A 27970-nucleotide genomic window follows, 5' to 3' on the forward strand; every position below is an offset into this window, starting at 1 on the left:
GAATTGTCTATGATGTCGGTTACAGCTGGTTGGAGTTATCTGGGTCGGGACTCCCAGTCTACCGCACACCTTGTTTATGGAGTAATTGTATGTTAGCCCGCAGCCTTGCTCCTGGTTTGTCTGGGGACCAACTCCAGGGTTCCCAATTGGCTGAATGAGTAGGTGGGATGGCAAACCTGTGGATGATATCGGGCACTGGGAGGATTCAATAATCCATAGATTTAGCTGATTTTTAGAGGTTTAGATCAGGTCAGAAGAGTCATGGTGGTGTTAGTCATTTGTTGTTTTATTATAGTTATCAACAAAAACACCAGAGCAATCTCAAAACATTAAGTTGGCAAAAAATGCCAGTTTGTTCAACATAGGTGAGTGCACACACGCGCGTTTCGACCTAAGTCTTTTTCAGGGCCAAATTAGTAGAAATATGGCCCTGGATGGAGCTGATGGGTGGTCCTCCCGAGTCAGGGTGCCACTGAGGCTGGATAACTAGATCTGGTGCCGTGACGGTGTGGCAGGGCCGAGAAAACTGGGTCACCCGGCGGAGCGTCTATGATGTCGCTTGGACATCTCAGGTGGAAAAGGGGTGCAGAGGGCCAGATGGACATTGTAATATGGTCTTCATGGCCCGCGAATCCATTCCCCACCCTGCAACGTCCCATTAAGCGGCATTGCAGGGGATGGGTGGAGAGGGGAGTCATGAGGGAACGGCAACAAACAAAAAATATCAGGTCCCCTCTCACCTTGCGCCACAGCAACCCACAATACCCGCCAGAGAACATGCTCCATCACTCTGTTGTGCTGTCACAGCAGTTGATTATGTATTACATAATCGGCTATTGTGATGTCACAGCACGAGGGGACCGCATTCATTGGCGCCATGTGGAAGCCATACACAGCAAGGTTATCGTATTCATAAGAAGGTGTTACCTTAATGGGATTCATACCGCACGCTGCTGCCATTTGCAAGCGCTACAAGTTAAAAGGTTTTGGAAATTCCAAATATTAAATCGTCAGTGTGTATAGCATGCTAACTAGTTACACAACCCCCATCCTTCTCATTGTGTCTTGCTAGTCTAGGAGTGTGTAATTTATTATTAAGAGAACCATCTCGAACGGAGAAGCAATAGCAGTGTGGTGTAGGGTTATGGAGTAGCTTTGATTTTTATGTAACTTTCTTGATAAGGGGTCTTTCTCCATTAGCGGTGTAAGGCATACACCATGGAAGGGAAAATTCGGGTGCAAGCCCCCAATATGGAATCCAAGGGATACAGATACAGTGAGCCTCATTACGAGGTTGGTGGTATTCTTGCCGGTAAAACCGACAAGGCTACCTCCAAACCGACAAGAAAATCCGGCACCCGCGAATGGGCAATTACCGGGGTATTCCGGCCCCACCAGACCCAGTAATTGCCCTTTCGCGAGTGCCGGTATATCCCCATTCCCATTTAAGCCCTGTGCCGGTACTACAGGCTTGCTGTGCTCGCGGGTGCCTTTCATTCCGCCAGGCAAGGCCTGCTGGGATGAAAGGCACCCGCGAGCACAACTCAGAGTTTGCCGGTCCGGATACAACAGTACCAGCAAGCTTACCGGTACCATTGTATCCGGACTGGCAACCTCGTAATGAGGCCCAGTATACTATTTTGAGTTTCCAAAACTTTTAATCAATGCAACTAATACAATCAACTTGAATTTACGTGATTCACTAAATATCATATTTAGGTTTAAACACAATCTAGAAGCCCTTTAACAAACCTTACTGTGGGCCCCAGAAATGCTATTATGAGCATTATACAATCCTTTGTTTTAGGATCACAGTCCCAAAACGTACAGGTACACCTAGTTGCCACTTAGTGTGCACATGAGTGTGTGGGTATGGGTGTGTGCATGTGTGTGTTCACATGGGTGTGTGTGTGTGTGTGCGCGCGTGTGTCTGCACGTGGGTGGGTGTGTGTACATGTGTTCATGCGCTCTGGGTGTCACTCAACAATGTATGTTATGATTGTAACTACATAAGCAGGTGAGTTTGGGAAATATTTATTCGGGGCCTTTGTTGGTCACCACATATTGTTTAGTTTAGCGGTCTCTTCACAACGCCTGTCTACAAGATGAAAGATAGAACTTCTTTTCGTTTAGCCATCGTAAGTGTCTGATTGGTCAATGTTTCTGCTGCTGGAGTTGGAACCAGGGCTGGACTGGCCTATGGGGAACTCTGGAGATTTCTCAGTAGGCCTCTGCAGCTTTGTGCTCTTTTGTTTGGTAACCTATGTTATTTCCAAATGTTCTCACAGGAAAAGGGTTTGGGTTGCTGAAAATGTGTAATTTGGGGCCATTTTGAATATGATTTCGAGGGCCTCTTTTGGTTCCCAGTGCGCTTCTGGGTGGAGCGAGGGGGGCCAGTGGCATCCTCTCGGTTTGGTGGGCTCCGCTTGTTCATCAGAGGATGGAGCGGATGGGGCACTGATGCCAGAAGGTGAAGGCTATAACCTGTTAGTGAAGAAGCGTCACCCAGGGAATAAGGCCAAGCACCAGTTCTCTGTGCTGTCTAAGACCCGTACATTAATATGCATCCAGAGGTAGTGCATAGCCCACAAAAGGAAGGGAAAGATAAAGGGCACCAGAGTTTGGTGGTATTACCTAGGGTAATGCTGCCAAGCGTGTTTATTATTACCGCAGGTGGTAAGCATGCTCAGGGGCGTTGCTAGGGGGGGCTAAGGGGGCTATAGCCCCGGGTCTTTTGGTTGTAGCCCCGGATAGAATCTCAGGAGCAACAGCCAAAAGGCTAGCTAGCCCCCGGTCCCAACAGTTCCGACATTAACGTAGCCCCGGGTCTTTTCCAGACCTAGCAACACCCCTGCTCTAATGTGAAGGGTATGAATGATGTTGAGTTATGTGGAACCTTCTGTTACTCCCCTGTTTGTCCAATCCTGAAGTTCTACCATTACCTGTAAACTTGTGCTCAGTCCCAAAGAAGAGGTTTTTTGTGCAAGTGCAGCAATGACACAGCTTTTCAGTATACTTCCACCTTTCCGCTGTAGTGATAGCCTGCGCTACCTGCTGATTAAGGAGAGAAGATCTGAGCAAGACACTTTGGGGTCAATACAGGGTTGCCGGTATCCCACCAGAAATTTTGGTGGGATACCGGCAACTCTGCCTTACCATCTCTGCCGCCCGATAGCCTGGTATTACCGGGATATTCCAGGCGGCGGAGAGCTGGTAAGTTCCCATTCCCATGGAGTCCCATAGGACTCGAGGGGATGGGATTTCCTGAATCACTGGCACTGTTAGTAATGTTGCCAGTGGTTCAGGCATTTGTTTGCCGGTAGGAGCCCGAACTCCGAGCAGGTCAGGTCTGCCAGGAGATCCGTGGCCCCCACCGGCAAACTTGAAGTGTGCCGGTCTGGTGAAAATGCCAAAGCTGGAATTACCAGCATTTTTACCGGATCGGCACGCTTGTAATGAGGCCCTTTAAGTTATACATAGCAAGTAGAGTAGATGATCTGTTCTCCATACCTTGGCTCACTGGCACTCCCACTGCCAACCCTCCCTGCCCTCTGTGTTCCCCATTTTATCATAGGTGTCTTTGCAAAAAAAACACCTGAAATCTATATGACCCGCATGTCTACAATGAAAAATGGCTCTCTTGGGTAGGTCACTAAAGCACCACTCCGAGTTCTGCGCGCTGGTGCCTTTCCGGCACCGGCTCGCAGACTATGACGGTAGCACCGTCCCTCCCATTCCCATTGAGTCCTATGGGACTCGAATGGGAATGGGGAGTCATTTTTCCCAGCGCCTGGCTATGGGGAATTACCAGGACCGCCGGGACTGTAATGCCCCAGTAATTCCCCATTGCCTGGCACCTGGAAAAAAACGACCCTGGCGGCAGCGGTGCCGTTTTTACCGGCACGACTACCGCCAGGGTCGTAATGAGGCCCATAACTATAACCCACTGGTGGGGGTGGAGCAGTATCATTGAAACGTCAAAAGTGCGGTATTCTAAATGCACAGCATTAGTTTCTGTGCCAATCAAAGCGCATACTTGTGATGTTATGTTGATAGGCGTGTATACTGCACCAGGTCATTACTGTGGTAGCTTCGGGGTACTTATGTCCGTGGGGGGGTGCGCCCCCGCCAGGGGTATCCAGTCATTAACTCTGCTGCAGGAAAGAAAATGAGTGAGGGAATGTTTAATCGATGGAAGTAAATCAAAAAGTGATAGGCAAAGCTCTGCTTCTATCAATACAGTAACCTACCGACAATACTCGCAGCATTAAAGTGGGCCCGTTTCATAGAGTGGGGGGTTTCTGTGCATAAGTGCTGCTGCTTGAATCTTCACAAGCCTTTCTCTGGCCAGACAAATGGAATGCATGATGGATTTATGAGCACGTCCACCCTTTTCATATTTCCAAAGCTTTCAGCAGCCTGCTCCTAAGTGTATTAGTCATACTGATGCCTGGCTCTGCATTGATTGATTTCCGGTTTGCTTTCGCAGGTGCCAGACCTAAGAGGGTGCAAAGAAACAGCATGGACAGTTTGGACTTCATAAAGTTTCCCTCGGACAAGGTGAGGCCCATTTTGTCTCTGTTTTAGAAGGATGAGTGATTAAGCAGGGGCCACTAAGGCTGCCCAGGACTTTACCCACAGTGCAACAGGTAGTGCCTTCCAGAGGTCGGACGCAGCCCTAGATATCTAGTTCTGACTGTTGCGTGCTTTGACCATCACACAACTGTACTTGCATCCTGCATGCCGCCATCACAATGTGGCTTCCAAGCCCTTCCAGATTATAGCAAGAGAACTCGCAGAGTGATGAAGAATTCCTTCCGAGGATCAGACTGTCAGCAAGCATAGAAACAAGTCCCTGAACTCATAATTCGTATCACTATTGTGAGGGTATTTATTGAGCACTGCCCAAGCTTCGGAAAGCAACAGAGTGTTTTACAAGTCATAGGGGTAGTACACGTAGGCCGCGGTAGAAGTGCACTGAAAAAATTAGTGGAACTGTGGTCTCGGCAGGGGAGAGGGTAGGCGGAAGTCTAGTGCAACATGTGACAAGGTGTTGGGTCTGGGGCATTGCAATAGTCTGAGTGACTAGTAACTAAAGCTCCTATTACAACTTTACACTTGCACAGGGACATGAATGGTCACATCCTCTGTATAGAATGGTGCATATGGTCGTGAAAAGTAGAGGAATGGTAAACGGAAAAAAAAAGTAGTGGAACACCGCTCCCAAGCGTTCCCGCTCACTTCGATCACTGCACGTAGGTGAAGCAGAGCTACAAGGACGCAGACGCAGGGAGCTAAAAACAGGGGAGGGCGAAGGCAGGCAATTTGGCAGCAAGGGGTCTGCGAGCAACCAGGGGAGGGAACCACGGGGAGCGGGTCACCCAGTCCCATATTACGTGGGTAGGTGGGGAGTGGACCCAGAACTCACAATAACGCCTCCTGTTGCCGTCCTACGCACCACCTTCCTAGGACAGTGATACTAGAATATAAAAGAGGACTTAGGTTGAAATGTAAGATCGAATATCTGCTATACCATTTTATTTATGTCTAAATCGAGTGATTTATTTGTCCTTTAGGCTTAGACAGTTTGTTCTTGTATTAACTTATGAGGCTGGCATATGTTTCCTTTAGGTTTTTGTTGTTGTTGCGTACTCAGCAGTTCTAGACTTTTGATTTCAGTGGACATCATTATGTGTTCGGGGGTCGCCGTGCTAGCGATAACGGCACGGGTGCCGCCTGAGTCATTTCTTTTTCCGGTGCCCGGGAATGGGGACTTACCGGGGCATTACAGCCCCGGCGGTCCCGGTAATTCCTCATTGCCGAGCGCCGGAAAATATTACTCCCCATTCCCATTCGAGTCCCATTGGACTCCATTGGAATGGGGAGGACGGATGCACCGGCGCCATTCATTAATGGTGCCGGTGCATCTGTCAAGGTCTGCGTGCAGGTGCCTTTCCGCCCGCCAGGTCAGACCTGGCGGGCGGAAAGGCACCCGCTCGCAGAACTCGTAGTTATTCGGTCCAGAAACAACGGTACCAGCAAGCTTACCGCTCCTGTTGTTTCCGGACCGGCAACCTTGTAATGACCCCCGTTATCTCCTTGTGGTCACACCACGACTGCACCCTCTGTTCTCTGGTCTACACTCGCAACCCATTCCAAACAATACACACACCTGGAATAATGGGCGATCTCAATAGCACAGACGGTAGATGTTACTCTTCCAGATATCACTACAGTCAACCTAGATGCCATGCACTGTCCGGAAATAGCAAGGAGCCCATTACCGGTGGCAAATTAGAGGCCTATGAAAGTGTTTTAAAATCGCACTTTCAAGGATCGGAAAGGTACGGTAACGAGCTGTACATGTTGACAGTGTGGGTTTGATGAAATAAAGTCTGGTTGGGAGATCAAAGTATTTTGCATACTTTATAATTATTTCTCTAATCAGATAGTCTTTGTAATTTTATGGCACTGTCAACACAGAGCCATAACCAATGCTGAATTCTTAATCAGGTGCAACATCTTAACCTTGGGTCCATGCTGATTTTTAAATGGCTCTGAAAGGTCTGGCAAGTGCGTTCGATTTAAGGCGGCCTGCCTGGTTTATCAGGCTTTCTTCTGTCAGGTGGCAGAATTTCTGCGGGCCAAGTTTCGCCCGCATGTCCCAGGTCGAGCCCTTCGTTCTGCAGAGGGCTCCTGCAAGCTCCTAGGGTTAGGCTCGGGCAGATTGGGGGCCAAGCTTTCTCGGCGGCGGCCGCCGTTCTTTGGAATTCCCTTCCTAGTGCTTTGCAGTCTATGCCTAGCCATCTGGCCTTTTGCCAGGCTTTAAAAATGTATCTATTTTAACTCGGGTTCCCTGTCATGCCCTTCTGTCGAGTGGCACCACGATACCCCTGCGATGAACATGCGCTCTATAAATAACATAACATTGTTGGTGAGCCTCTTTCAGGGCCAATTCTGGAGTACATGGTTTAGACATTGGACATCATCCAGGTGCATGCATGCCTTTTATTTGATTCTGTAAAAGGTATACTCCTTGCGGGACAGCTAGGCTCTAGTATAAAAAAAATAGCAACCAAAGTAATCCAAGTTGCTATTTTCTAAAAACATGTGACATTGGGCCTCATGCTGACCTTGCCGGTCTGGAAACACCTGTGCCGGTAAGCTTACCAGCACCATTGTTTTCAGACCAGAAAAGTACAAGTCTTGTAGGTGGGTGGGTCTGGCAGGTCTCACTTGCCGGGCAGATCGGCACCCGCCCACAGACTTTCACGGAAGCACTGGCAGCATTATTACCGGTGGCAGTGTTTCTGTGGTCCCCATTCCCATAAGAGTCCTATGGGACGCTATGGGAATGGGGAACAACATATTACCGGCGCCTGGCTTTCCGGCCGCCGGGGTTGTAATACCCCGGTGTTACCGGCAAGCCAGGTGCCAGTAACTGTTTACGGGTCCGGCGGCTACGTGCCGGTTTTACCGGCACGGTTTCTGCCGGACCCATATTGAGGCCCATAGAATCTATGAGTGCCTATATAATTTACCCTAGTCACATTTCTGCACAAAGCGAAAGGGAGCGAGTGAAGCTCTTGCAAGGATGGAAATGTTGAAGCAAAGAACCACTCCAAATAGATTGAATATATGGTTTATTGCTTGCTAGGTAAAGCTGGATACAAAAGACCCCCAGCCATCTCAAAGAGCAGCATCAACTGAACTAACTCAAACAGTAACATTCTAATAACAAAGCATAGAACTACAAGGTGTCATCACTGCAGCAAGGTTCTATACATCATACATAAGCTGCCCCAGTTAAACACCATAACAGGAACGATGCCTCCTGATTTCCGAGGGGTGATGCACAGCCTGGCTGTCAGATTGTTGATCCTTTGGAGAAGCTGGGACCCCTTCTAGACGCTGCTACACACACTGCTTTACAGTAGTCAAGGCAGGAGACGAGCACAGGTCTAGCGAGTGTGATCCTATCATCCGACTGAAGGAAACCAGGTCATGGTTTCAGCAACTTGCCGAGGCAGATTGCACTCTTGCTAACGGCAAGAATGTGTTGCATGAAAGAGAGGTCTAAATCAAACCACAGTCCTACGCTTTTTACTTTCTGAGCAAGGAGTTGTGTCTCGCCCAACTCTTGGGGCCATTTGGAAGCTACAGCGTTTTTGGGTGCATCCCCGGCAGGAATACTATCTGTTTTTCGAGCCATTCGCAGGCAGATAGTTCTCCTTCATTCAGGATGCGATACCTTCTCGCTTATTTCCCAGATGGATGTGCAGCTGTGTACCGTCAGAACCCATATGGAATGGCAGGTGGTGCGCGATTACGGACATCTCCAGGAGTCACATATATATGTTAAACAGGACTGGCGAAAGGCTGGATCTTTGGGGTACACCACAGGTGAAGTACTCATTTGATAAAGAGATGCTGCTTTTGATTTTATTATTGCAATTTGGCAATGAGGACAGGATCCATTTGAGTGCAATGCTTGAAATACTACCCCCCTGTTCCAGAAGGACAATGTAGAGCTTATGGCCTATTGTGTCGTAGGCCGCAGATAGGCCTGGGAGGATTAAGAATTTTGAGTGTGCTGGTTCCAAAGACGTCAGGAGGTATTCTCTTTTGCCAGCCAATCCACTCTACTTCTGAATATTCTCAATCCAGACTGGCATTCAAGCAAGATGGTAGTTGCTTCCACTTATTCTCTAGATTGCAGAGTAACCTCACCTTCCGCAATCTTGCTCCAGACTATTATAATATGGTACTCAGTAATTAGCTGGCTCATTGGGGTCTGCTGTTGTTATTTTCAACATGAGGTTATTATTGCATGCTTGACACCCAAGTAATTACTCCTTAGTGGCAGAAAGCATTCATTGGCTCAGTCAGATCGGGGTGCCAAGAAGTATGTGTTTTCCTAGAAGACTGATGGCGTGAACAGTCCTCTGAGGGGAATAAGTGCGTAAGTAAGGTCAATGGCATTCTGGGAGGTGAAATTCAGTCAAAGTGGGCTTTTTTAGGGGGTTGCAAATTAAATCCCGAATTAGTCTAATTTTAGCCTTCAAAAAGTGAGCAGATCCTCACAGAAGTGCGGGGGGGGTGGGGTACATTGTTAGTTGATTTTCTTGGGCTATTCCAGTTCATTTACTTCTCTGTAAACTTTGAAAAGCTCAGAAGTTGGATTTGACTTTTGGGTGATTGGGCCCCTAAGGGCTTCTTTAGCCCAGTGCAGTGCCTTGTGGTATCTACTCATACAAAGTTTACAGCGGTCTCTGGCACTCACTTCCAAGGTTCTTCTCCAGTGTCATTTTCGGATTTGACTCTTTCCTTTCATCCTGGCTCGTTTGGGAGCTAACCATCTGTTTGTTGCTTGATCTTCCAGTTCTGGGAATTTTCAGTAAATTGCGTTTGTTACCGCAAGTGGGTGCAAGATGTTGGAGTGGAATTACTCAAGCAGTTCCTTTGGTTCCGGTGACTCTTATGACTGAGTTTGGCAGTCTTTGCAGGCTTCCCAGAAGGTGTCTGGGGTACTTTTACGTATCTCTCGCTCTCTCTCTGTGATTGACGCCCCATAGAAGTCAGGGAGTTGTCCTACAGGACTTGTCTTGGACTTCTACGTTCAATGCGATAAGTTTGTAAAAGAAAACAAGCTCCAATATGCAACACCATCTGAGGTGCTGTGAATTATAGGCACGCGACCTAAGGATATTAGAGTCTATAATATTTCGGAGGCGTTTGGGATGTCTTCCATCTGATAAAAGTTGGGGACCCGTATTATTTGCTAGATTAAGCCCCAAATCCCCTAAGCCCCTACAGTAGCCACAGCTGAATCCATAGGATTTGATTTACACAGTACTAAGGAGGTTGTAATGCTACCAACTAATCCCTACAGGATTAAACTTAACCCCTCTTCCAGGAATTTATATTAGACTCTTATCCAAGTCTGGCTTGGCATGGAAATATGGCTTAGTGGTTATAGTGGGAGTCATTGATACGGATTTCCGCGGAGACATCAAAGTCCTCCTACATAACCATAGGAATAGCCCATATACCATAAAAGAGGGAGAGAAGTTGGCCCCAGGTGTTCTTGAGAAAAACTTTAGTCCCTCTACCACAGGAAGTAACAGAACAAACAGAGACAGAGCGGGGAACAAAGAGGCTTGGGGAGTCAGACCTTCCCCAAGTAGAGAAAATTCCTGAAGAAGTAGAGGCGGTCACTCAATTAATTGACTTAGCCTTTGCTCAAAGAAACAATCCCAATCTTACGGAGGCCTTTCGTAAGATCTTTACTGAAGAGAAGGGACTAAGTCAAGCTAGTCCCATCTTTTTTCTAAAAAAAGGGATTACTTTATCAAGAGGACATAACCACTGAGGGCATATGACGTAAACAACTAGTTGTCCCTCTGAGTCATAGGCGAGTAGTTCTCGAACTTGCACACTCCCATTTGGCACCCTGACACCAGCGAGAAGGACAAACTCAAAGCCAGATCATTCCCAGATTTTATTGGCCAGGAGTCTAAGTTGATATCAAGAACTTTGTTCTAACTTGTGAAGTCTGTCAAAAAACAGCAACCACCTCCTATTCCGCCTGCCCATTTGCAGCTGTTACCCATCATTGAAATCCACTTTTCAAGGATTGCAATCGACATACTAGGTCCCTCAGAGGTGTCCACCCCCACGGGACTGTTTGGTAGAGGCCTTTCACCTACATAATAACACAACGCAACAAATACTTAAGCACCTATTACCATCTTTCTTGAGGTTAGGATTACCAAAATAAATACTTACTGACCATCGTACTTGCTTTATGTCACGCTAATGCAAGAAGTCAAAGAAATGCTCAATATTAAGACCTTAAAAACCTCAGTATATCATCCTCAAACCTACAGTCTGGTTGAGCATTTCAATCAAACCCATAAGAAAATATTGCAAAAACTGGTTGAGGCTGACGGAAGGAATTGGGATGTAATGATACCCTGGGCCTTGTTCGCAGCCCGAATAAAACGCCACACTTCCCTAGGGTATTCCCCATTCAAACTACTCCATAGGAGAGAGCCCCAGGATGTTCTAGACATGCTAAGGGAAACTTGGGAAGAACAAGTAGAAGCTATTTTGACTATTTCTCAGACTGCACAGAAGTTCAAAGCCCATATGGCACAAGTAAGAGAAATCATGAATCAGCACTTGGGGGGCAAGCACAAGAACAACAGCAGGTTACATACAATGAATGGGCCATACCACGTACCTTCTCAGTGAGGCAATCAGTATTTGATCTTCTACCTACTTCAGAAAACAAGATGATTTCCAAATAGTGCGGTCATATAACATTGTATTATCCTGTCTCTCAACAGATAGACAAAGGAAAACCAAATGTAATCACATTAGCCTGCTAAAATATTGGAGAGTAGACCCTAACCAAGATACTAGCATCACTATGGCCGCCTTCGTGGCTGACACGGGTAGATGACACACATTTGTTCCCTCTGATCTGTTACCCGCCCAAAAGAGCGATATACTTGATTTACTGGGGGTATTCTCAGACAAACCAGGCAGGGTGAACAATTTATTCCATTTTATCAGAACAGCAGCAAGGAAGATCATTAATTTAAGACCCTAAAGAATCACTGAGATTGGAAGAAAATAAATGAACATTAGGTTGAGGAAATGCTCAAGGTGGATATAATGAAGCCCTCTGAGAGTCCTTAGTCCTCCCCTATTATCTTGGTTGCGAAACTGGATGAATCGTGGTGGTTTTGCATCAACTTTAGAAAGTTGAACTCTATATACCATGACGAGGATAGATGATCTCATTGAAAAGTTTGGCTCAGCCAAATACATCTCCACTTTAGATCTGTCGAAAGGGTATTGGCAGGTACCTTTTCCACCCCACAAGGCTTATTCCATTTTATAGGTCTCCCATTTGGGTTGTGTTGACGAGGAGAGGAAATTACTGACGGGCCCATTGGTCAGTACTCACCCTCGAAAACCAGTTATACAAGATAGCTGCACCATGTGAGGACAGAGTGCAGGATTCACATACTCCGGCAAGATTCAATAACCAAGACTCAATAAATTGGCAAAGGGAAGTCTGTTTAATGATGTACACATTAGCAAATGGAAATCAGCAGCATCACGAACACCTGCCTCACCCCGACTTCCCCAAACTTCAGTCAAAAAGCTTCTTTTATGGGCACAATTCATCCTAATTGACGTCTACTTCTACAAAAAATTATCACGCAATATAATTGGTTGGGAAAGGTAACTTAAGTATAGGTGCTATATCTGTGTATGGAAATAAACCGAGTGGATTGGATGACTCTTATCGGGTGGGCGTCTATGCCCATCCCTCTACAACACACGTGATTGACGACACTACAAGTACGACGTCTCATTGGTTACAGTGTCTATAGGACCCTAGATTACATGGCCCATTGTGATTGGGCAAGTTACACGCCTAAACATAAATCTCCATTTTAATTAGCAGCATGCAGAATAGACACCCAGGTGCCTAGTGTCCCAAGATTCACCCTTCCTCCCTTCCATCAATCAGTGTTTTAGGGCTATGTGTCAATTAGTTGGCTGGGTATGGCTTCGGGTCTGTAGTCTCTTATCAGGAAAAGTTATGGCATCCTCGGGTTCTGGATGACATCATGCGGTGTACATCTTCGTGCCTGTCTGGTCACGTGTTGGTTCACCATGAATCTGCTTCAGTTTCCAGCCTTTTGTGCATTTAATTCCGTGTTCGCTTGGCCACCTGCATTGGCCTCTCTTATCTTGACCTTCATGGGCGGGCTGGTATGCTCTGTAGTTGGAGTCTCGTGAGCTCATGCTCACCTCCCCTTCTCTGGTCAATCTCCATTTCCCCGGCATGAGCCTCTTTGCTGAGTTTCAAAACTTGGCCTGTCAGGCCTTTGGCCGCCTGGGTACATTTCTGCTTTCACAAAATGGAGTCACACGTGTACATTGTGCTGTATTGAGGTAGATATATGGTTGGCGCTTGCCGCTCTATTCTTCTACTAAGCATTGTAGGCAGTAGCTACTTCTTAGCATCTTGCGTTTCAAGCTTATTTACACACATTCAACAGGGCGGTTGCTTCCATCTTGTCTCATGGCACCATTCTCTTACGTTTTACCAGTGTCTCCCCCCTGTATCCGTTATAATTATCCTTGCAGTTACTAATACTGGCATACATGCTTTCAGTAGCCAATTCTGTTTGTTCTCGGGGCTGCTCAGGCCCATGGTTTATTTCCATTGGCCTTCCATTAAGGCTTTAGGGGTCTCCTCATGGACCGTGTGCAGGTATTCCTCATGTTGCATCAGCGGCTGGTACGGCTGTCTGATAAGGTACCGTGCTGCCCAGGGTTGTCCTATTATGGCTGCTTCAACCGGTACCGATCTCCTTATGTACACGGGGCAGAGTCCCAGTGTGGCTCTCTGTTGGTTCATTTGCTCCTCATACGGCACGTACCTCGGCGAGTACTTTACTGGCAACTCGCAATGAGGGGCAGGGGTGCAGGTCATATCTGGGACCTCCTCTACACTCCCCCCTCTAGTCGGTTCATCGACCACTTCTGCTTTCTCCTTTATATTCAGTTTCTTTGATTCTTCAGATTCTTGTTCATCGTCTTCTGGGTTTACACAAGATGGCGTGAAAGTATGCAATTTTGGTGTCCATATCTTTATCACCCCTTTCAAGCTTCCTGCTGTTCTCACATGCTCATCTTTGCTCCAGGTCATCAACTGGCATTGTCCATTTGGACTGCAGTAAATCCATTTGCCTTCATACCTTCTTCGTTTCTTGGGATAAGTGAATTTTGTTCCCTCTGGTGCAAATTCACTGGCCTTCACAAAGTCCTTTATCTCCTCATCTGTCAGGTCTCTGGGCTTCCATCATGGCTCGACACCGACCATAATTTTCATCCCAATGGCCTTCTTTGCAGTTTTCTGGCACTGTGTGATGATTCTCTTGATAACACAGAATCTTAGCAGCACCTTTGCTAGCAAGACTCCCAGAAACTTGAATATCTCAGCCATCCATTGTGGGACCCATGAGAATAGGTTTCCAAACCAGCTGTCGTCATCCACTTCATCTGTTTCATCGATCATCTGGTTCTTTAGGGTTGTCAACATGCTTATGGCCTCTGTGAGGGTTCCATTTTCTTCGTTGTGTGATGGTATAAAAGTGCAACATGATTCTCCAATTTTTGCACAAACACCCCCATCCATCGCTGTGATCATGTCAAGCACATATCTGTTCTGGAGAGTCATCAGCCGGACTGCTCTTAGTTCTTCTTTGATCGCGTTGAATCCTTTTATGGTGGTATTGTTGGTCTGCAGTAATTCCCATCTCGTTATCTGCAACCACTTGGTGTTTGCACCAACTTGGATATGCGGCAAGAGTATTGTTGTAAATATGGATGAAGTCAGACTAAACAGCCTGTGTTCGTAGAGAATTGCATAAAATGCGTCCTCTGATTTGGTGGAGAAGTAATTCTCTCTCTTCATGCTTGACATTAGTTCCACAGACCTTCTTTTCCTCAGGTGATCATCTGCTTCGGGAACATTTCCAAATTCAGTTAATTTTCTGGTATCACTAGTGCAGGAACGTGGACGTTCACCAGTGTGCATATGCCTCCCCAGTTCCTCGGTAGTCTTATGTAGGCCTTGGATCCACATGCCCAGTAATGGTACATCAGGACTGCGGTTCCTTGCAACATCCCCGGGGCTTCATATATTCATCCGCAGTTTTGGTTCTCCCCCATTTTCCTCGTGCCATTACTTCTAAAGCACAGTTTCGGGTTTTCCAGTGGTACTATTTGCAGGGGGCCTCCTCTGTCTTCGACCCACGTTAACAGCTTTACCAATTTTGGCCATAGTGGTTTACATAGTCTTTGTGAATTTGCTATTGCTTCTTGGCAGGCCCCAAGGACCATCCAAGCTCGGCAGATTACGACTCCTTCTTCCCAACCATCTGGGGAAACTACTAATCCCCAGATCTGCATTTGGCCTCGGTTCTTCCAGATTTGAGCTTCTTCTGCTGTTTTCCCTTGGACGTTCAGTCTTGAGTTTATTTCCCACCTTATTCCTGATCCTTTGACGTCAGGGTTTTCATATCTAATCACATGATTCTTGGTGTGCACCCTGTTTCTTGTTTTGATGTCCTGGACAAACCCGTCTTCATCAGGGTAGTCCTTTTCGTTGGCCCATATCAACGAGGCGTCTCTTCCCATAAATTGTCCTCTGGTGTTGCACATCGCTACATGTGACATACAGTGTGCTGTGGGGACATCGATTTCTACAGCCACAAAGATTTTGGACTTGCCCATGCTGTACGGCAAGAGTGCACAGACGAAACATTCTCCTTCTGATTGCCGTCGTCCTACTTCCTTCATGTATTGGTACCAAATGTTGTTTCCAAGGTGGGCTGTGTTGTCCAAGTAATTGTTTAGTTCGTTGTCAGTTTCATATGGGCTTCTCTTGATTCTTAACATTTTTCTGTAATTGGCTATTACTATGTCTCTGAATGCGTCTGTGCTGCTCTTTCGTTCAGGTAGTCTCTCAGGTATTATCCTCGGTGGTGCAGGTCTCACTTTCTGCACTGCAGTAGCATAGGAGGGGCTTGCATTTATTTTCCTCCTCTCATGCACTCTTTTGTAGAACTCCTCCCACCACATTTGGCTTATCATCCTCCCATCACGTGGCAGTGTCGTAGGCACGGCAGTTACTTATGGCGTTGGAGCTGGCGTGCTCTTTGCTACTGTCTCAGTGGTTTTCTTGCCCAGCTCCTCATGTAGCTTCTTTGCTCTAAGTATGAGCGGAAACACTTACTCGACTACCGTATGTGTTTTCTCAGTGAGTTCTTTCCTGGCTTCCTCCGTTCTATTGAGGGATTTTGCTATGCCATCTCTGTTCGGTTTCTCGCTTGGTTCCCTGTTTTCTGGAGCTGTTTGTTCCACGGGTGACTTTTCTCTTTCAGTTGTTTTGGCCTGCGGTTGCAAAGCCATTGACTCTTGCCCTTGTTCGTGTGCACTCAGTGTATAGGTGCGTGCCACGGACAGTGCTGCCATTCATTCCGTGCTGACCCTGTCTCCAGCTTTTCTCACCATTCATTGCTTCAAGTGTATATTACTGCTAATTACATTCAACTGTAAATCGTTTGCTTTATCATCAGTTTTTCTTGGAACAGGGATGACAATATAAGGTCTGGGTGCTTTTGTGGGGCCCAGACGTTCATTACCTGGTGGATGCACAGACATTGGGATGCTTCGTGCACCAATAAAAAATGCAGTTCTGATAGTTGGAGACAGAAATACTACAATAATCACTATGCATATACATATAATGGCTTTGAAAGACAGCTACATCATCTCCTTCCAGGAAACCGGGTGCGCCCTTCCGCTGGTGGCACGACTAAGTTACTGTTTTGGGCCCCCATTTCAAACAAGTCCATAGTCCATATTTTATTTTTCTTCTTATTCTAATCTCGTCGCTCAATAGTTCAGTAAACACTAAAGTGACAAGTGCTGTTCAATGTCCCCCCCCTCTTGCGAGTGATGATGATAGTCTCTGAGTATGGAGTACAGTTCCTTTGCTAGACTATGGGAAAAGGTTAGACTATCGTTTTCAGCACATCATATTTATTCTGTATTGTTGTGGGAACCGCATTCCCAGGGCACTCTTCCAACTCGCCTTGGCCCTGAGGATATACAGGAAAATGTTCACAGTGACACCATGAAAGGATGGGTTTGTTACAAATCACGCAAAATAAAATATTGGAAAAATAAAAATAAAAATAAAAGTGAACATATGAGAAGGTAAGAAAAAATAAGAAAAAGGTTGAAAAAGGTAAACACGGCTGTGAAGTTTGTGTCTCTGTTCCTTTCACTTGGTCCTTCGAGGTCGAGTTGCTGAACAGTCTCTCTTTCCCTCATTTACTCCACTCTGGAACAATGATGAAGGAATAGAAAAAATAAGAAAAATGAGACCAAGATGTTGGTATCCTCGATTTTGCTTTTCTCGATCTGTCCTACGTTAGCAGCATGAAGAACTACGTGTTTGCTTCCTTGCTCTGTTCCCAGTGTGAGGATGATGAAAAGTTTTATCTTGGATCTCCCACTTCTAAGGCTCTTCTTAGCAGTGGATGTCCAGAGTTGCTTCTTAGTTGTGACGCAATAGCTCTCAGGAGTCTGTTCAATTGAGCATTTTTTGCTGGATCATTAAGAAAACCGGGCACATCAATGTTGCGGGGTCTGCCCACTAGTTCTGGAAAGTCTTCAATGAGATGAAAGGAAACACGAAACGCATACCGACTGTCTTCAGGTGTTAATGACATTTGCTCTGATTCTTTGGCTCTGAGGTCACAGGCCTTTCTTGCAGTGTGATCAGTCTTTGTCTCCTTGATCTGTCCCTCGGCGAAAGGTCTCACTGGAATCTCCTTAGGAATTCTCGCTGAAAGTTGGACAGTTCCACTTGGAGCATGATGCATGGAGAAGGGTGTAGGAAATTGACTGGATCTCTAAGGAACGTGACAACGTCAACATCAGCAGGCCTTCCCACCATTTCTGGATAGTCTGTGACTAGCATAATCAGGACGTTGTGGGCTTGCTGCGTGTCTGCAGGGGACAGGGACATTTGCTTTGTTTTGCTGGGTCCTGATCACAAGTCTTTTTGTTGTCGTGAGCAGTTCTTGCACTTTCCTGCTGCGTGGATTGCAACCACATGATTCAATTTACCCCATATTTGATTCAAGAAGTCATTTTTTCGGGGATCTCCGATGAAAGTCAGTGTATCTGTGGTTCTCCCGACCAGTCCTGGGCACTCCTCTATGATTCAAAAGAATAAAGTGTAGGTAAGTTCATCAATGACCGCTTGAGGTGGGAGCATTAGTCTTTTGATCCCTGTGCTCGGGCAACTCGGCGAAGACCTCTGTGATGACAGTCAGTAGTTGCCTGATTACCTTCTTATTTTCTGGATCTTGAATGTATTCTGTGACACTTGTTTCTCTCCCTATGAGTGACGGATAGGTCAGTATTACTAACTGAAAGTAGGTGAGTACATCCCACTTAAGACTTCTGCTGGGGTGAATCACATGTCTGTGAACAATGTCTTGATACTGGATGCTTCAGGATAACGGTTTTAGTTTACAGGAGTGTCCTATTTTACTGTTTATCCGAGTCTGAGAGTTCATGCTCAATGCTTTGTGGTTCAACGTGATCAAGCTACCAGTGTCACTGCGGTTTCAGAATATGCGGTTTTCTTCTTTAGCCTGCAGTTTCAGCTGCACATTGCATTCGTTTAAAAGTCTTGTATCTCATTCAGTGCTTGGAGGAAAAGTTCAGTGTATAGCCACAATTTTCACAGCGAGTTCTTTAGTTTGTCTCTTCTGCTTGTACGTCCTTCTTCCTCGCCATAGACCTTGTCTGCACGTGCTGAGGCCCTTCCCCGTTGTCTGTGGATTCCTCGGTGGTAGATGCAGTAGGAGTGCTCTCTCCTATGAACGGCTTGATATCATTCAGGAAGGTCCAGGCTCTTCTGCCCATGAGCTTAACAGCGGACGGGATGCAGTCCTCTACGATGAAAGGGCCATTAAACCTTGGCTCGTCCCATCTTTTCCTTGTAAAATTCCTCACGAGGACGCTGTCTCCAGGGAAGACAAGAGGCGCACAAAGGCTGTGAGCTGCGCCTGCATCAGCACTATCTGTTGTGTTTTGCGCCGTGCTGTCCCCTTCCCGCCGTCACTGCAGCTTGCCTGTAATGACAGTGGCACTGGATGTGAGACAGTCCAGATAAGCTTTCATTTCTTCTCCTAAAACCTTCCTAGTTGTCTGGGCATCATATCTAGCTCTGTCTCGGGGTTAAGGGGAGTCCTCATCCTTCTCCCTGTAACTATTTCATGCGGCGTGAGATGATGGTCTGAGCCGGGTTGGTTCCGAAGCGCATACAATGCCAGTGGTAGGCAGTGCATCCATCCCTTTCTTAATGTGAGCTTCAACTTGGCTATCCTTTCCTTGAGCAAGCCGTTGATTCGTTCACATATCCCATTTCCCTCTGGATGATACGCCGACGAGAACGTGTGCTTTATACCAAGCAACAAGCTAATCTGTTCGAACACTGTGTTCACGAAATGAGCCCCATTATCTGATCTCATTACCTCCCACACCCCCCATCTAGGGAAAACCTCCCTCACCAGGAACTTAGCAGCACAGGCAGCGTCAGAGTGTGCACAGGGACCTGCTTCTACCCATCTGGAAAAGGGACACACCACCACAAGTAAATACCTGTACCCATTACACACCTGAATCATATCGACATAATCAATATGAAGGTGCTGGAAAGGTCCATTTGGTCTGGGGATGACTCCTCTCACTACTTTTAAAGTGTGCCCAGAGGTGAATTGTTGGCAGACAATGCAGTTTACCATAAAGAATGCAACATGCTCTGCTAAATTCGGTATAAACCAGTCTTCGGCGAGCGTTGCGGCAAGATTTTCTCTTGACATGTGTATGGGGTAGTGAAGCTGTTCTAGCGCTACTTTTAGAAGGGCGACAGGCATTACTGGTTTACCAGTGCTGTCTTGCCTCCACAATCTGTCTGAGGGGTTTAAAGAACACCCTCGACGCTTCCAAAGATTTTTCTCCTCCTGAGGTGCCTCCCCCTGGAGCTCCATTAACTGAGACTGCCCCATATTACTATAGGCTTCTGGTGTGGCTCGTGCTACCATCATTCTCTCATGGGTATGTGCCACATCCACATCCATGATTGTTTCAGCTTTGGATGCCATACGTTTGGCTTCCGTGTCCGCTTCATGATTCCCACGTGACACGAAATCTGTCCCCGTTTTACGACCGCTATGCCCACTGGGAGCTGTAGTGCTTTTATCAGCCTGTCCAACAGGGCTGCATGCTGCACTGGCGTGCCATCTGCTCGGAGGTAGCCTCTCCTTTTTCAGTGCGCCAGTCCTGCGTGCACTGTTGACGTCACATAGGCGGAGTCACTGTACACTGTCACTTCCTGGTCTGCGTGATTCTCAATGGCGAGTATCAATGCCACTAGTTCTGCAGCCTGTGCTGAATGATGAGATGGTATTCGTGCACTGACAAATAGTTGGAACTCTCCATTCGCCATATGTTTGATCACAGCCATGCCTGTATACCTTTGTCCGTCTTCTTGGTCAATTCTCGAAGACCCGTCAATAAAGACGATCTCCCCATTCGCCGGGGCATTTTCCTTTACCCTGGGGATCTCATCATAGAATTCCTCATAGTTCGCACAGTCGTGTATAGGTTCTCCCTCTGTGACTGGCTCAGCTATGAACGTAGCAGGGTTCACAGTTTTGCATCGCACTACTTTGATCGATGGATTAGAGATAATCACCTCGTAGGCTGATGCTCTCTGAGAAGTCAGCGTGCCCTTTGGCTTCTCTAGTATGGAAAATAGTGAGTGTTCAACATATAGTGTCATGGAGCACCCCATCACAATGGATGACGCCTTCTCAATGGCAAACACGGCGGCGGCTAGATTTTGTTCGCATGGGAAGTGGCCCTTCATAACTGGGTCCAAACTCCCGCTGTAATATGCTAGGTCATAAGATTGCCATCAGTATGAGAAAACAGATAGAATTCCTCAGCATAATTAGGAATCCCGAGGACTGGGGCCTTACAAGTTGCCCCCTTGAGTTCTGTAAACCCTTTCTCCATTTCTTCATTCCATTCAATTTCTTCTCTCGTCACCTGGGCCTTTTTAAGGGCCTGCAACAAGAGCTTGGTATATGAGCTGTAGTCAAAGATCCATGCTCTGACATAATTGTACAGGCCTAGGAAGCTTTGCATTTGCTTTAATGTGCACGGCTTGGCCGTGTTCATGAGGGCCTCAGCCCTTTCTGGGGTTACCTTTTTCCCCTCATGTGAGATCAGTTGCCGTATGTACAACACCTCCTGTTGGCAGTACTGCAACTTGTCCTTGTCCACTTTGTATCCCTTCTCAGCTAATATAGTCAATAGCTGGACAATGTTCTTCAGTGATGCTGCAGATTGGAATGTCATCTACATACTGCAAAACAACACTGTCCACCACAATATTGCTTATGTCCATTTGCAGGACTCTGTTGAAAATGGACAGCGATTCGCAATACCCCTGTGGCAACCTCGTACTTTTCAGACGCATTTGTCCGAAAGTAAATGACGTCAGGTCTTGTGAGTCACGGTGCAATGGAATCGAGAAAAATGCATTTTTCAAATCAATCACCATGAAGTATTTTGCCTCAGTGGGTATGTTGCACAAAATTGTGGATGGATTAGGGACTAGAAGGAACTCGGCTTCAACTATGTCGTTCAATGCTCGTAAATCCTGGATTAAACGCCAGGACCCTCCCTTTGATTTCTTGACAGGATAAATCACTGTGTTGCACGGCGATTCTGATGTCACTAGGATGCCCTGCTCCATCATGTCAGAGATTGTCTTTGCGATCCCTTCATCTGCTTCTCTGGACATGGGATACTGACGTGCCCATGGCAGAATTGCTCCTGGTTTCAATTTAATTTTTACTTCGCTGGCCCCCTTCAGGAGACCTACATCATAAGGCCCTGTAGTCCATACTTTGGCTGGCACTAGGGCCATGTCGTCATTGAAATATTCCAGGCGTACCAGCGCTAACATCATCCTCTGCGGCACCTCCCGCTTGATCATTTTGACCCAAAATATGAGACTCACTTCCACCCGTGTCTCTTCTAGGTCAGGGTGTTCTTCGAACAGATCATCATGGGTGACGTCAGTCACTCAATACCTTTCTTCGATGGCGACAATCGCACACCATGGTCTGCCCTCGTCGTCATATCCTTCAACTAATACTACCTTTCCTTGCACTGCGGCAGATTGTATTATTAAGGGAAATACTTGTCCCTCCTGGGTATGCATGGGTATTCTTGGCCTGAATAGAAACTCATCAGGGGTTCTCATAGGTTTGTTTGCTAGGCCTGGCAATCCCGCCATAAGCACTCGTACACCATATGCAAAAACCTCTGGCTCCAGTGGTACAGCTCTCATAGCTGCACGTCCAGGGTATGCTCTGATCATTCCGCACACGTTTGCATAATGCATTCCTGGGGTGGAGCACACTATGCCATCTTCAGTGAACGAGATGGTCATATTCAACTTTGTCATCAAGTCCCGACCCATGATATTCACCGGGGATTGACGAGAATACAATAAAGGTACATTCATGTCGCACTCTCCCACTGAGACCGGGAGTGCATCAGTAAAGGGAACTCTGCTATGAGCTCCAGTAAAACTCTGGGTATCTAGGGCCTCGTCGGACATGGAGAACTTTCCTTCTCGTATGCACGAGCGTGTTGCACCCATGTCAACTAAGAAGGAATATTCTTTCCCCCCTATGGTGACATTTACCCTAGGTTCCCTGTTAGGGTCTGGTGTCACTGATGGGATAGAACACATCAGAGTTCCCTGTGAGCGTCCTATTTCATATATAGGTTCGGTCCACTGTATAACTGTGGGTTTCCCCCAACAGAATTAGTGCCCTGAGCCACTTGCGGCAGTGTCTGCTGGGGTTGTCCCTGTGGTACATTCCCCATGTTCTGTGGCTGGACCACTTGCTGTGCACCTTGCTGCAAGCCAACCGCCTGCTGCTGCACGGTATAGTTTTGTACACTACCCTGTTGTGGGGTAGCGGGTTGATTCACCATGCCTGCCCCCATCCCTTGGTTGTTCTGCCACATGCTTTGGCTTCTGTACATGCGCGCCACATGTCCTGTCACTCCACACATCCAACACACTGGTGGTGGTCGGGCCATCTGTCCATCTGGCAGAGTCAGACTGCCCATTGGTGCGTTCTGGATACCATTTCGAACATTCTGTAAACATCCTTGGTTACCTCTAAACCCTCCCTGATTACTCTGCCATCCTCTTCCTCCAAATCCCCTTCCTCTCGGGTAAAATCCCACATTACCCTGATTAGTCTGTGGCGGGTTAGTGGCACACTGTGCACTCGATTCGGCTGGGCTTGTTAGCATGGCTCCCTTGAGAGCATACTTTGAGAGCTTCCTTTGTACTAGCTTCGCCTCTTCTCCCTTACGTGTTGCCTCTTTCTTCCGATTCTTTTCTTGCAACAGTCTACAGTAATGTGCAATTGTCAACTGGATTTCGGCCCATGGTTTAGCTTCTATTCCTACCAATTTCTTTAGCTGTTTTTGCACCGGTTCTGGTAACCCTTGGCTTAATATATGATAGAATACAGGGATAGATTTCGTCCAAGACTCATGCATTTCGAGCACCCACGCATCTTGAAAACTCTGGATATAAAGCAACAGATCCTCTGACTCTTTCATTTTTTGAGTCATTATAGCACCCATATCAGATGTGTCTGGCTATAGCGTATGCAGCGCTTTCCATACTGCTGCTCTACAGTTATTAAATGGCGCTCCGTCATGAGAGGTGTTAGTTATGGTTACCCTAGGGTAGCCTGCCCACATCATCTGTTCTTTCTCCGAGTATAGCAATTAGGAGACCCTTGATGTCTCCTATGGCTATGGTGACGCCCCCCGTCATTTTTTCTAGCTCATGTATCCACTTCCCGGCTTCCGATGTCAACATTGGAAGCTTATTTTTAAGATTCTTTCGGTCTATGTGTGGCCATGGAATATATTGCGGTCTTGCTCCCCCTTTTCTAACAGTGGGAATTGGAATGCACAATCCTCCTTTTTCTTCTCTATACCTCCTCGGTCTCTTGCCGGGGTGGCGTTCCCGCCTTGCCGTCTACCTGGCAATGCCCTTAATCTATCTGTCTAGGCAGGTGCTGATACCCCCCTCTGACCGTGGTGTTTTTCTTCATATCGGCTGGACTGTCCAGCGGACTTCGGTTTCCTATTTATGGACCTGCCAGCTTCTGACCATCGTACCTCTCGGTTCCCTGAGAGCCGCTTTTCGCACCATCTCCCTTCGTCATGCATCACTTCCTCCGCTTCCCCATGGGAGTCAGACTCTGAATACTCCCAGTTTACACAACTTCTTGCATCATCTTCGTTCTGCCCAACTTCTAGTCTCTCTAGGGAACGTCCCCTACTCCCACTACTTCGGGTGACATCCTCAGTGTCATATAGCTGAGTGCTCTCTAAGCGCTCATCTTCCCTTCCCTCTTGGGAGATTAGTTCCAGTCCCATCTCATCATATATTTTATCAATCGCTTCCCAATGCTTCTGGTGTTGAAGTCATCATCAATAATTGTCCCGCTTGTACCTGGTACCGCATCGCTTGCAGGAAAGAACTCTTCTATGTCTTCCCAGTCTACAACAGGATTGGGTTTTTTAACTTCCCGTTGCAAATATTCTAAATCTCACGCCCTTTGCCTGCGTTTATGCTCTGCTTCCTCATCCATTTCTCTTCGCTTGTTCGCTTCCTCTCTAGCCTTATCTACTTCCCTCATCCGTTAATTTCTACGTTCTTTTGCCCTTCTACTTTCCTCATCTTCTCTCTTCTTCACTTTCCTTTCGTGCACTCTCCTTTCTTCCTCCAACTTTAACATGTTCTGCCTGTACTTTTCATAGGCTGCATATTGCGTGCGACTGAGCGGTATACCTTGCTCTTCGCGATATAGTTGTTCTCGCCTCAACCTATCCTTTTTTCTTGCCCTCAAGTCTCTTATGTCCACTTCTTTCTCCCTTTCCTTTCTTTGCGCCTCGTCAGACCATTCTCTCGGCCTTGCACCATCATTTCCTTTTCCATCTAATTTCAATAGTATCTGCCCTCCCATCCATTCGTCCTTTGCAAATGTTAACTCATTGGTTGCTTTCAGCTTCTTTCCCTCTCTCTCTTTATCGAGAGGTGCACTTGTTTGTGCCTGGCCCTTTCTTTCCTCACCTCGCCTCTCTTTGTCCCACAGGATTGTGGAGGCCGAGTCAATTTCCTGTTCCTTCTCTTTCGTCTCATCACTGCTACATGCAGGTGACTCATATGCAGGGTTGCTAAAACCTGTGGCTGCCTTAGGTTCTCTTAGTGGGTACAGACCCTCCGACTTACTTCCCTCAACAACTGGTTCTGGCGGGGTAGGTGGCATGGTAGGCATTTCACCCCCCTACGTACATACATTTAATATCCAGTCTGCGTGGGGTTCTTCTTCCTTTATTTGTTCAAACATTTTCCAAAGCTCGAGAACAGCAAGGCGTTTCTCGAGCCTCTTCCCGCTATATGTGGCATGTAAGAAGATGGTCATGTGCTGTAAAATAGCCTTACACAATGACCCATCCTGGGGCCACGGCATAAACATTTTATTTGCGGTGCCCTTAACCCACTCCTGGCTATATTTCTTCAGCTTTGTTGCATGCTTTGGCAACTGCACAAATGTGCAAGTGGGGTAACTTCCTCCATTCTTAATTTTGTCACCAGCAATGTTCACACAGTTTTTCAACTTTTCGCTATTATGAGCAAGCACCACATACGCAAGCTCCAATCCAACTTTACCGCAAACTTTTTATACCAATAGTTTACTCAAGACTCATCAATTCAGTGGCGATTCCCTCTCATTTACAGAATCGCATAAAGCAAAAATGCATTGCCATCAATCGATAATACAACAATTCCACATTCAGCATACACAGGACATATAGGACAGACGCTTGACAGACTAGACGGACACCAGCTGGTCATACGTATACCTGCCTTCTAATCACTACCCCGTCATGGGATTTGAACAAACCCCAGAATGGCTTCTTTAAACGCCATCGTAGACTAATGTCCCCCCTCTGTGGGCTCTGGGTTCACTTTCCTTCTGACCACTCTTTAAAGCGCAGGAACAAGGCGAATTTTACAGTTTTCTCTGGGGTGCCCCCCGGTATTCCGTACAGTTTTCTCTCGGGTGCCCCCCCCCGGTATTCCTTACAGTTTTCTCTCGGGTGCCCCCCCGGTATTCCTTACAGTTTTCTCTCAGTGCCCAAGAGTATTCCTTACAGTTTTTAATTTCAGGTGCCCCCCTGATATCTTTCCCCAATTACTTCAGGTGCTCGGGTCCTTACCCCCTATATATATATATATATACAGTGTTCTCTACTTCTAGCTGTTTTATTTTTTCTCCGCCACCCTCCGTTACCTTTTCCCTTCTTACTTATAAGACCTTTGCCAGGATAACGAGTTTTGTTGTTTCACTCACCGATCGCCTCTTTTCCTCTCTGGAACTTCAGGATCACCGCCCCTTCCTCTTCCTGCTTTTAAGGTTTCCGTCCGATCCGCTGCCCGTGGGAATGAGAAGGGTTATGCTTGGAAAGGCAAGTTTCTTCAGACCCACTGCAGATTTTTGGGAATATTCACACTATCATTGTCCACGGGGAGCTTCTCAGCCTACTCAGCTGGAATGGCGAAAGGACTCGTGATGTAACCGAAGGCACAGAGTTACTTTGTGCCGTCGGTCTAAAGGTGTCTTATAACTATATCAATCGATGATCTATAATCGATGGACGAAACCATCCTCACGCTACCAAGTGTTGACGAGGAGAGGAAATTACTGATGGGCCCATTGCACAGTACTCACCCTCGAAAACCAGTTATACAAGATAGCTGCACCATGTGAGGACAGAGTGCAGGATTCACATACTCCAGCAAGATTCAATAACCAAGACTCAATAAATTGGCAAAGGGAAGTCCGTTTAATGATGCACACATTAGCAAATGGAAATCAGCAGCATCACGAACACCTGCCTCACCCCGACTTCCCCGAACTTCAGTCAAACAGCCTCTTTTATGGGCAAAATTCATCATCATTGACGTCTGATTCTACAAAAAATGATCACGCAATATAATTGGTTGGGAAAGGTAACTTAAGTATAGGTGCTATATCTGTATATGAAAATAAAGTGAATGGATTGGATGACTCTTATCGGGTGGGCGTCTATGCCCATCCCTCTACAACACACGTGATTGACGTCACTACAAGTACGACGTCTCATTGGTTACAGTGTCTATAGGACCCTAGATTACATGGCCCATTGTGATTGGGCAAGTTACACCCCTAAACATAAATCTCCATTTTAATTAGCAGCATGCAGAATAGACACCCAGGTGCCTAGTGTCCCAGAATTCACCCTTCCTCCCTTCCATCAATCAGTGTTTTAGGGCTATGTGTCAATTAGTTGGCTGGGTATGGCCTCGGATCTGTAGTCTCTTATCAGGAAAAGTTATTGCATCCTCAGGTTCTGGATGACATCATGCGGTGGTACATCTTCGCGCCTGTCTGGTCACGTGTTGGTTCACCATGAATCTGCTTCAGTTTCCAGCCTTTTGTGCATTTAATTCCGTGTTCGCTTGGCCACCTGCATGGGCCTCTCTTATTTTGACCTTCACGGGCGGGCTGGTATGCTCTGTAGTTGGAGTCTCGTGAGCTCATGCTCACCTCCCCTTCTCTGGTCAATCTCGATTTCCCCGGCATGAGCCTCTTTGCTGAGTTTCGAAACTTGGCCTGTCAGGCCTTTGGCCGCCTGGGTACATTTCTGCTTTCACAAAATGGAGTCGCACGTGTACATTTTGCTGTACTGAGGTAGATATATGGTTGGCACTTGCCGCTCTACTCTTCTACTAAGCATTGTAGGCAGTATCGACTTCTTAGCATCTTGTGTTTCAAGCTTATTTACACACATTCAACAGGGCGGTTGCTTCCATCTTGTCTCATGGCACCATTCTCTTACGTTTTACCAGTGTCTCCCCCCTGTATTCGTTATAATTATCCTTGCAGTTACTAGTACTGGCATGCGTGCTTTCAGTAGCCAATTATGTTTGTTCTTGGGGCTGCTCAGGCCCTTGGCTTATTTCTATTGGCCTTCCATTAAGGCTTTAGGGGTCTCCTCGTGGACCGTGTGCAGGTATTCCTCATGTTGCATCAGCGGCTGGTACGGCTGTCTGATGGGGTACCGTGCTGCCCAGGGTTGTCGTGTTATGGCTGCTTCAACCGGTACCGATCTCCTTATGTACACGGTG

At 46.8% G+C, this 27970-nt stretch overlaps 1 protein-coding gene across 5 annotated transcripts in view; it reads left to right on the plus strand.

Moving 5' to 3' along the window:
• The window catches only part of GPSM1 (G protein signaling modulator 1), a 1136422-nt gene that overhangs the window by 750616 nt on the left and 357836 nt on the right, over positions 1 to 27970 (plus strand). For all 5 annotated transcript variants that reach the window (XM_069609568.1, XM_069609567.1, XM_069609566.1 and 2 more), the window contains exon 10: positions 4490 to 4560. In XM_069609568.1, the coding sequence (XP_069465669.1) occupies positions 4490 to 4560 (71 nt within the window). The remainder of the gene's footprint in view (positions 1 to 4489; positions 4561 to 27970) is intronic.

The sequence above is a fragment of the Ambystoma mexicanum genome, chromosome 8 (genome assembly GCF_040938575.1).
Source record: "Ambystoma mexicanum isolate Mex_15411 chromosome 8, UKY_AmexF1_1, whole genome shotgun sequence".
Lineage (NCBI taxonomy): Eukaryota > Metazoa > Chordata > Amphibia > Caudata > Ambystomatidae > Ambystoma > Ambystoma mexicanum.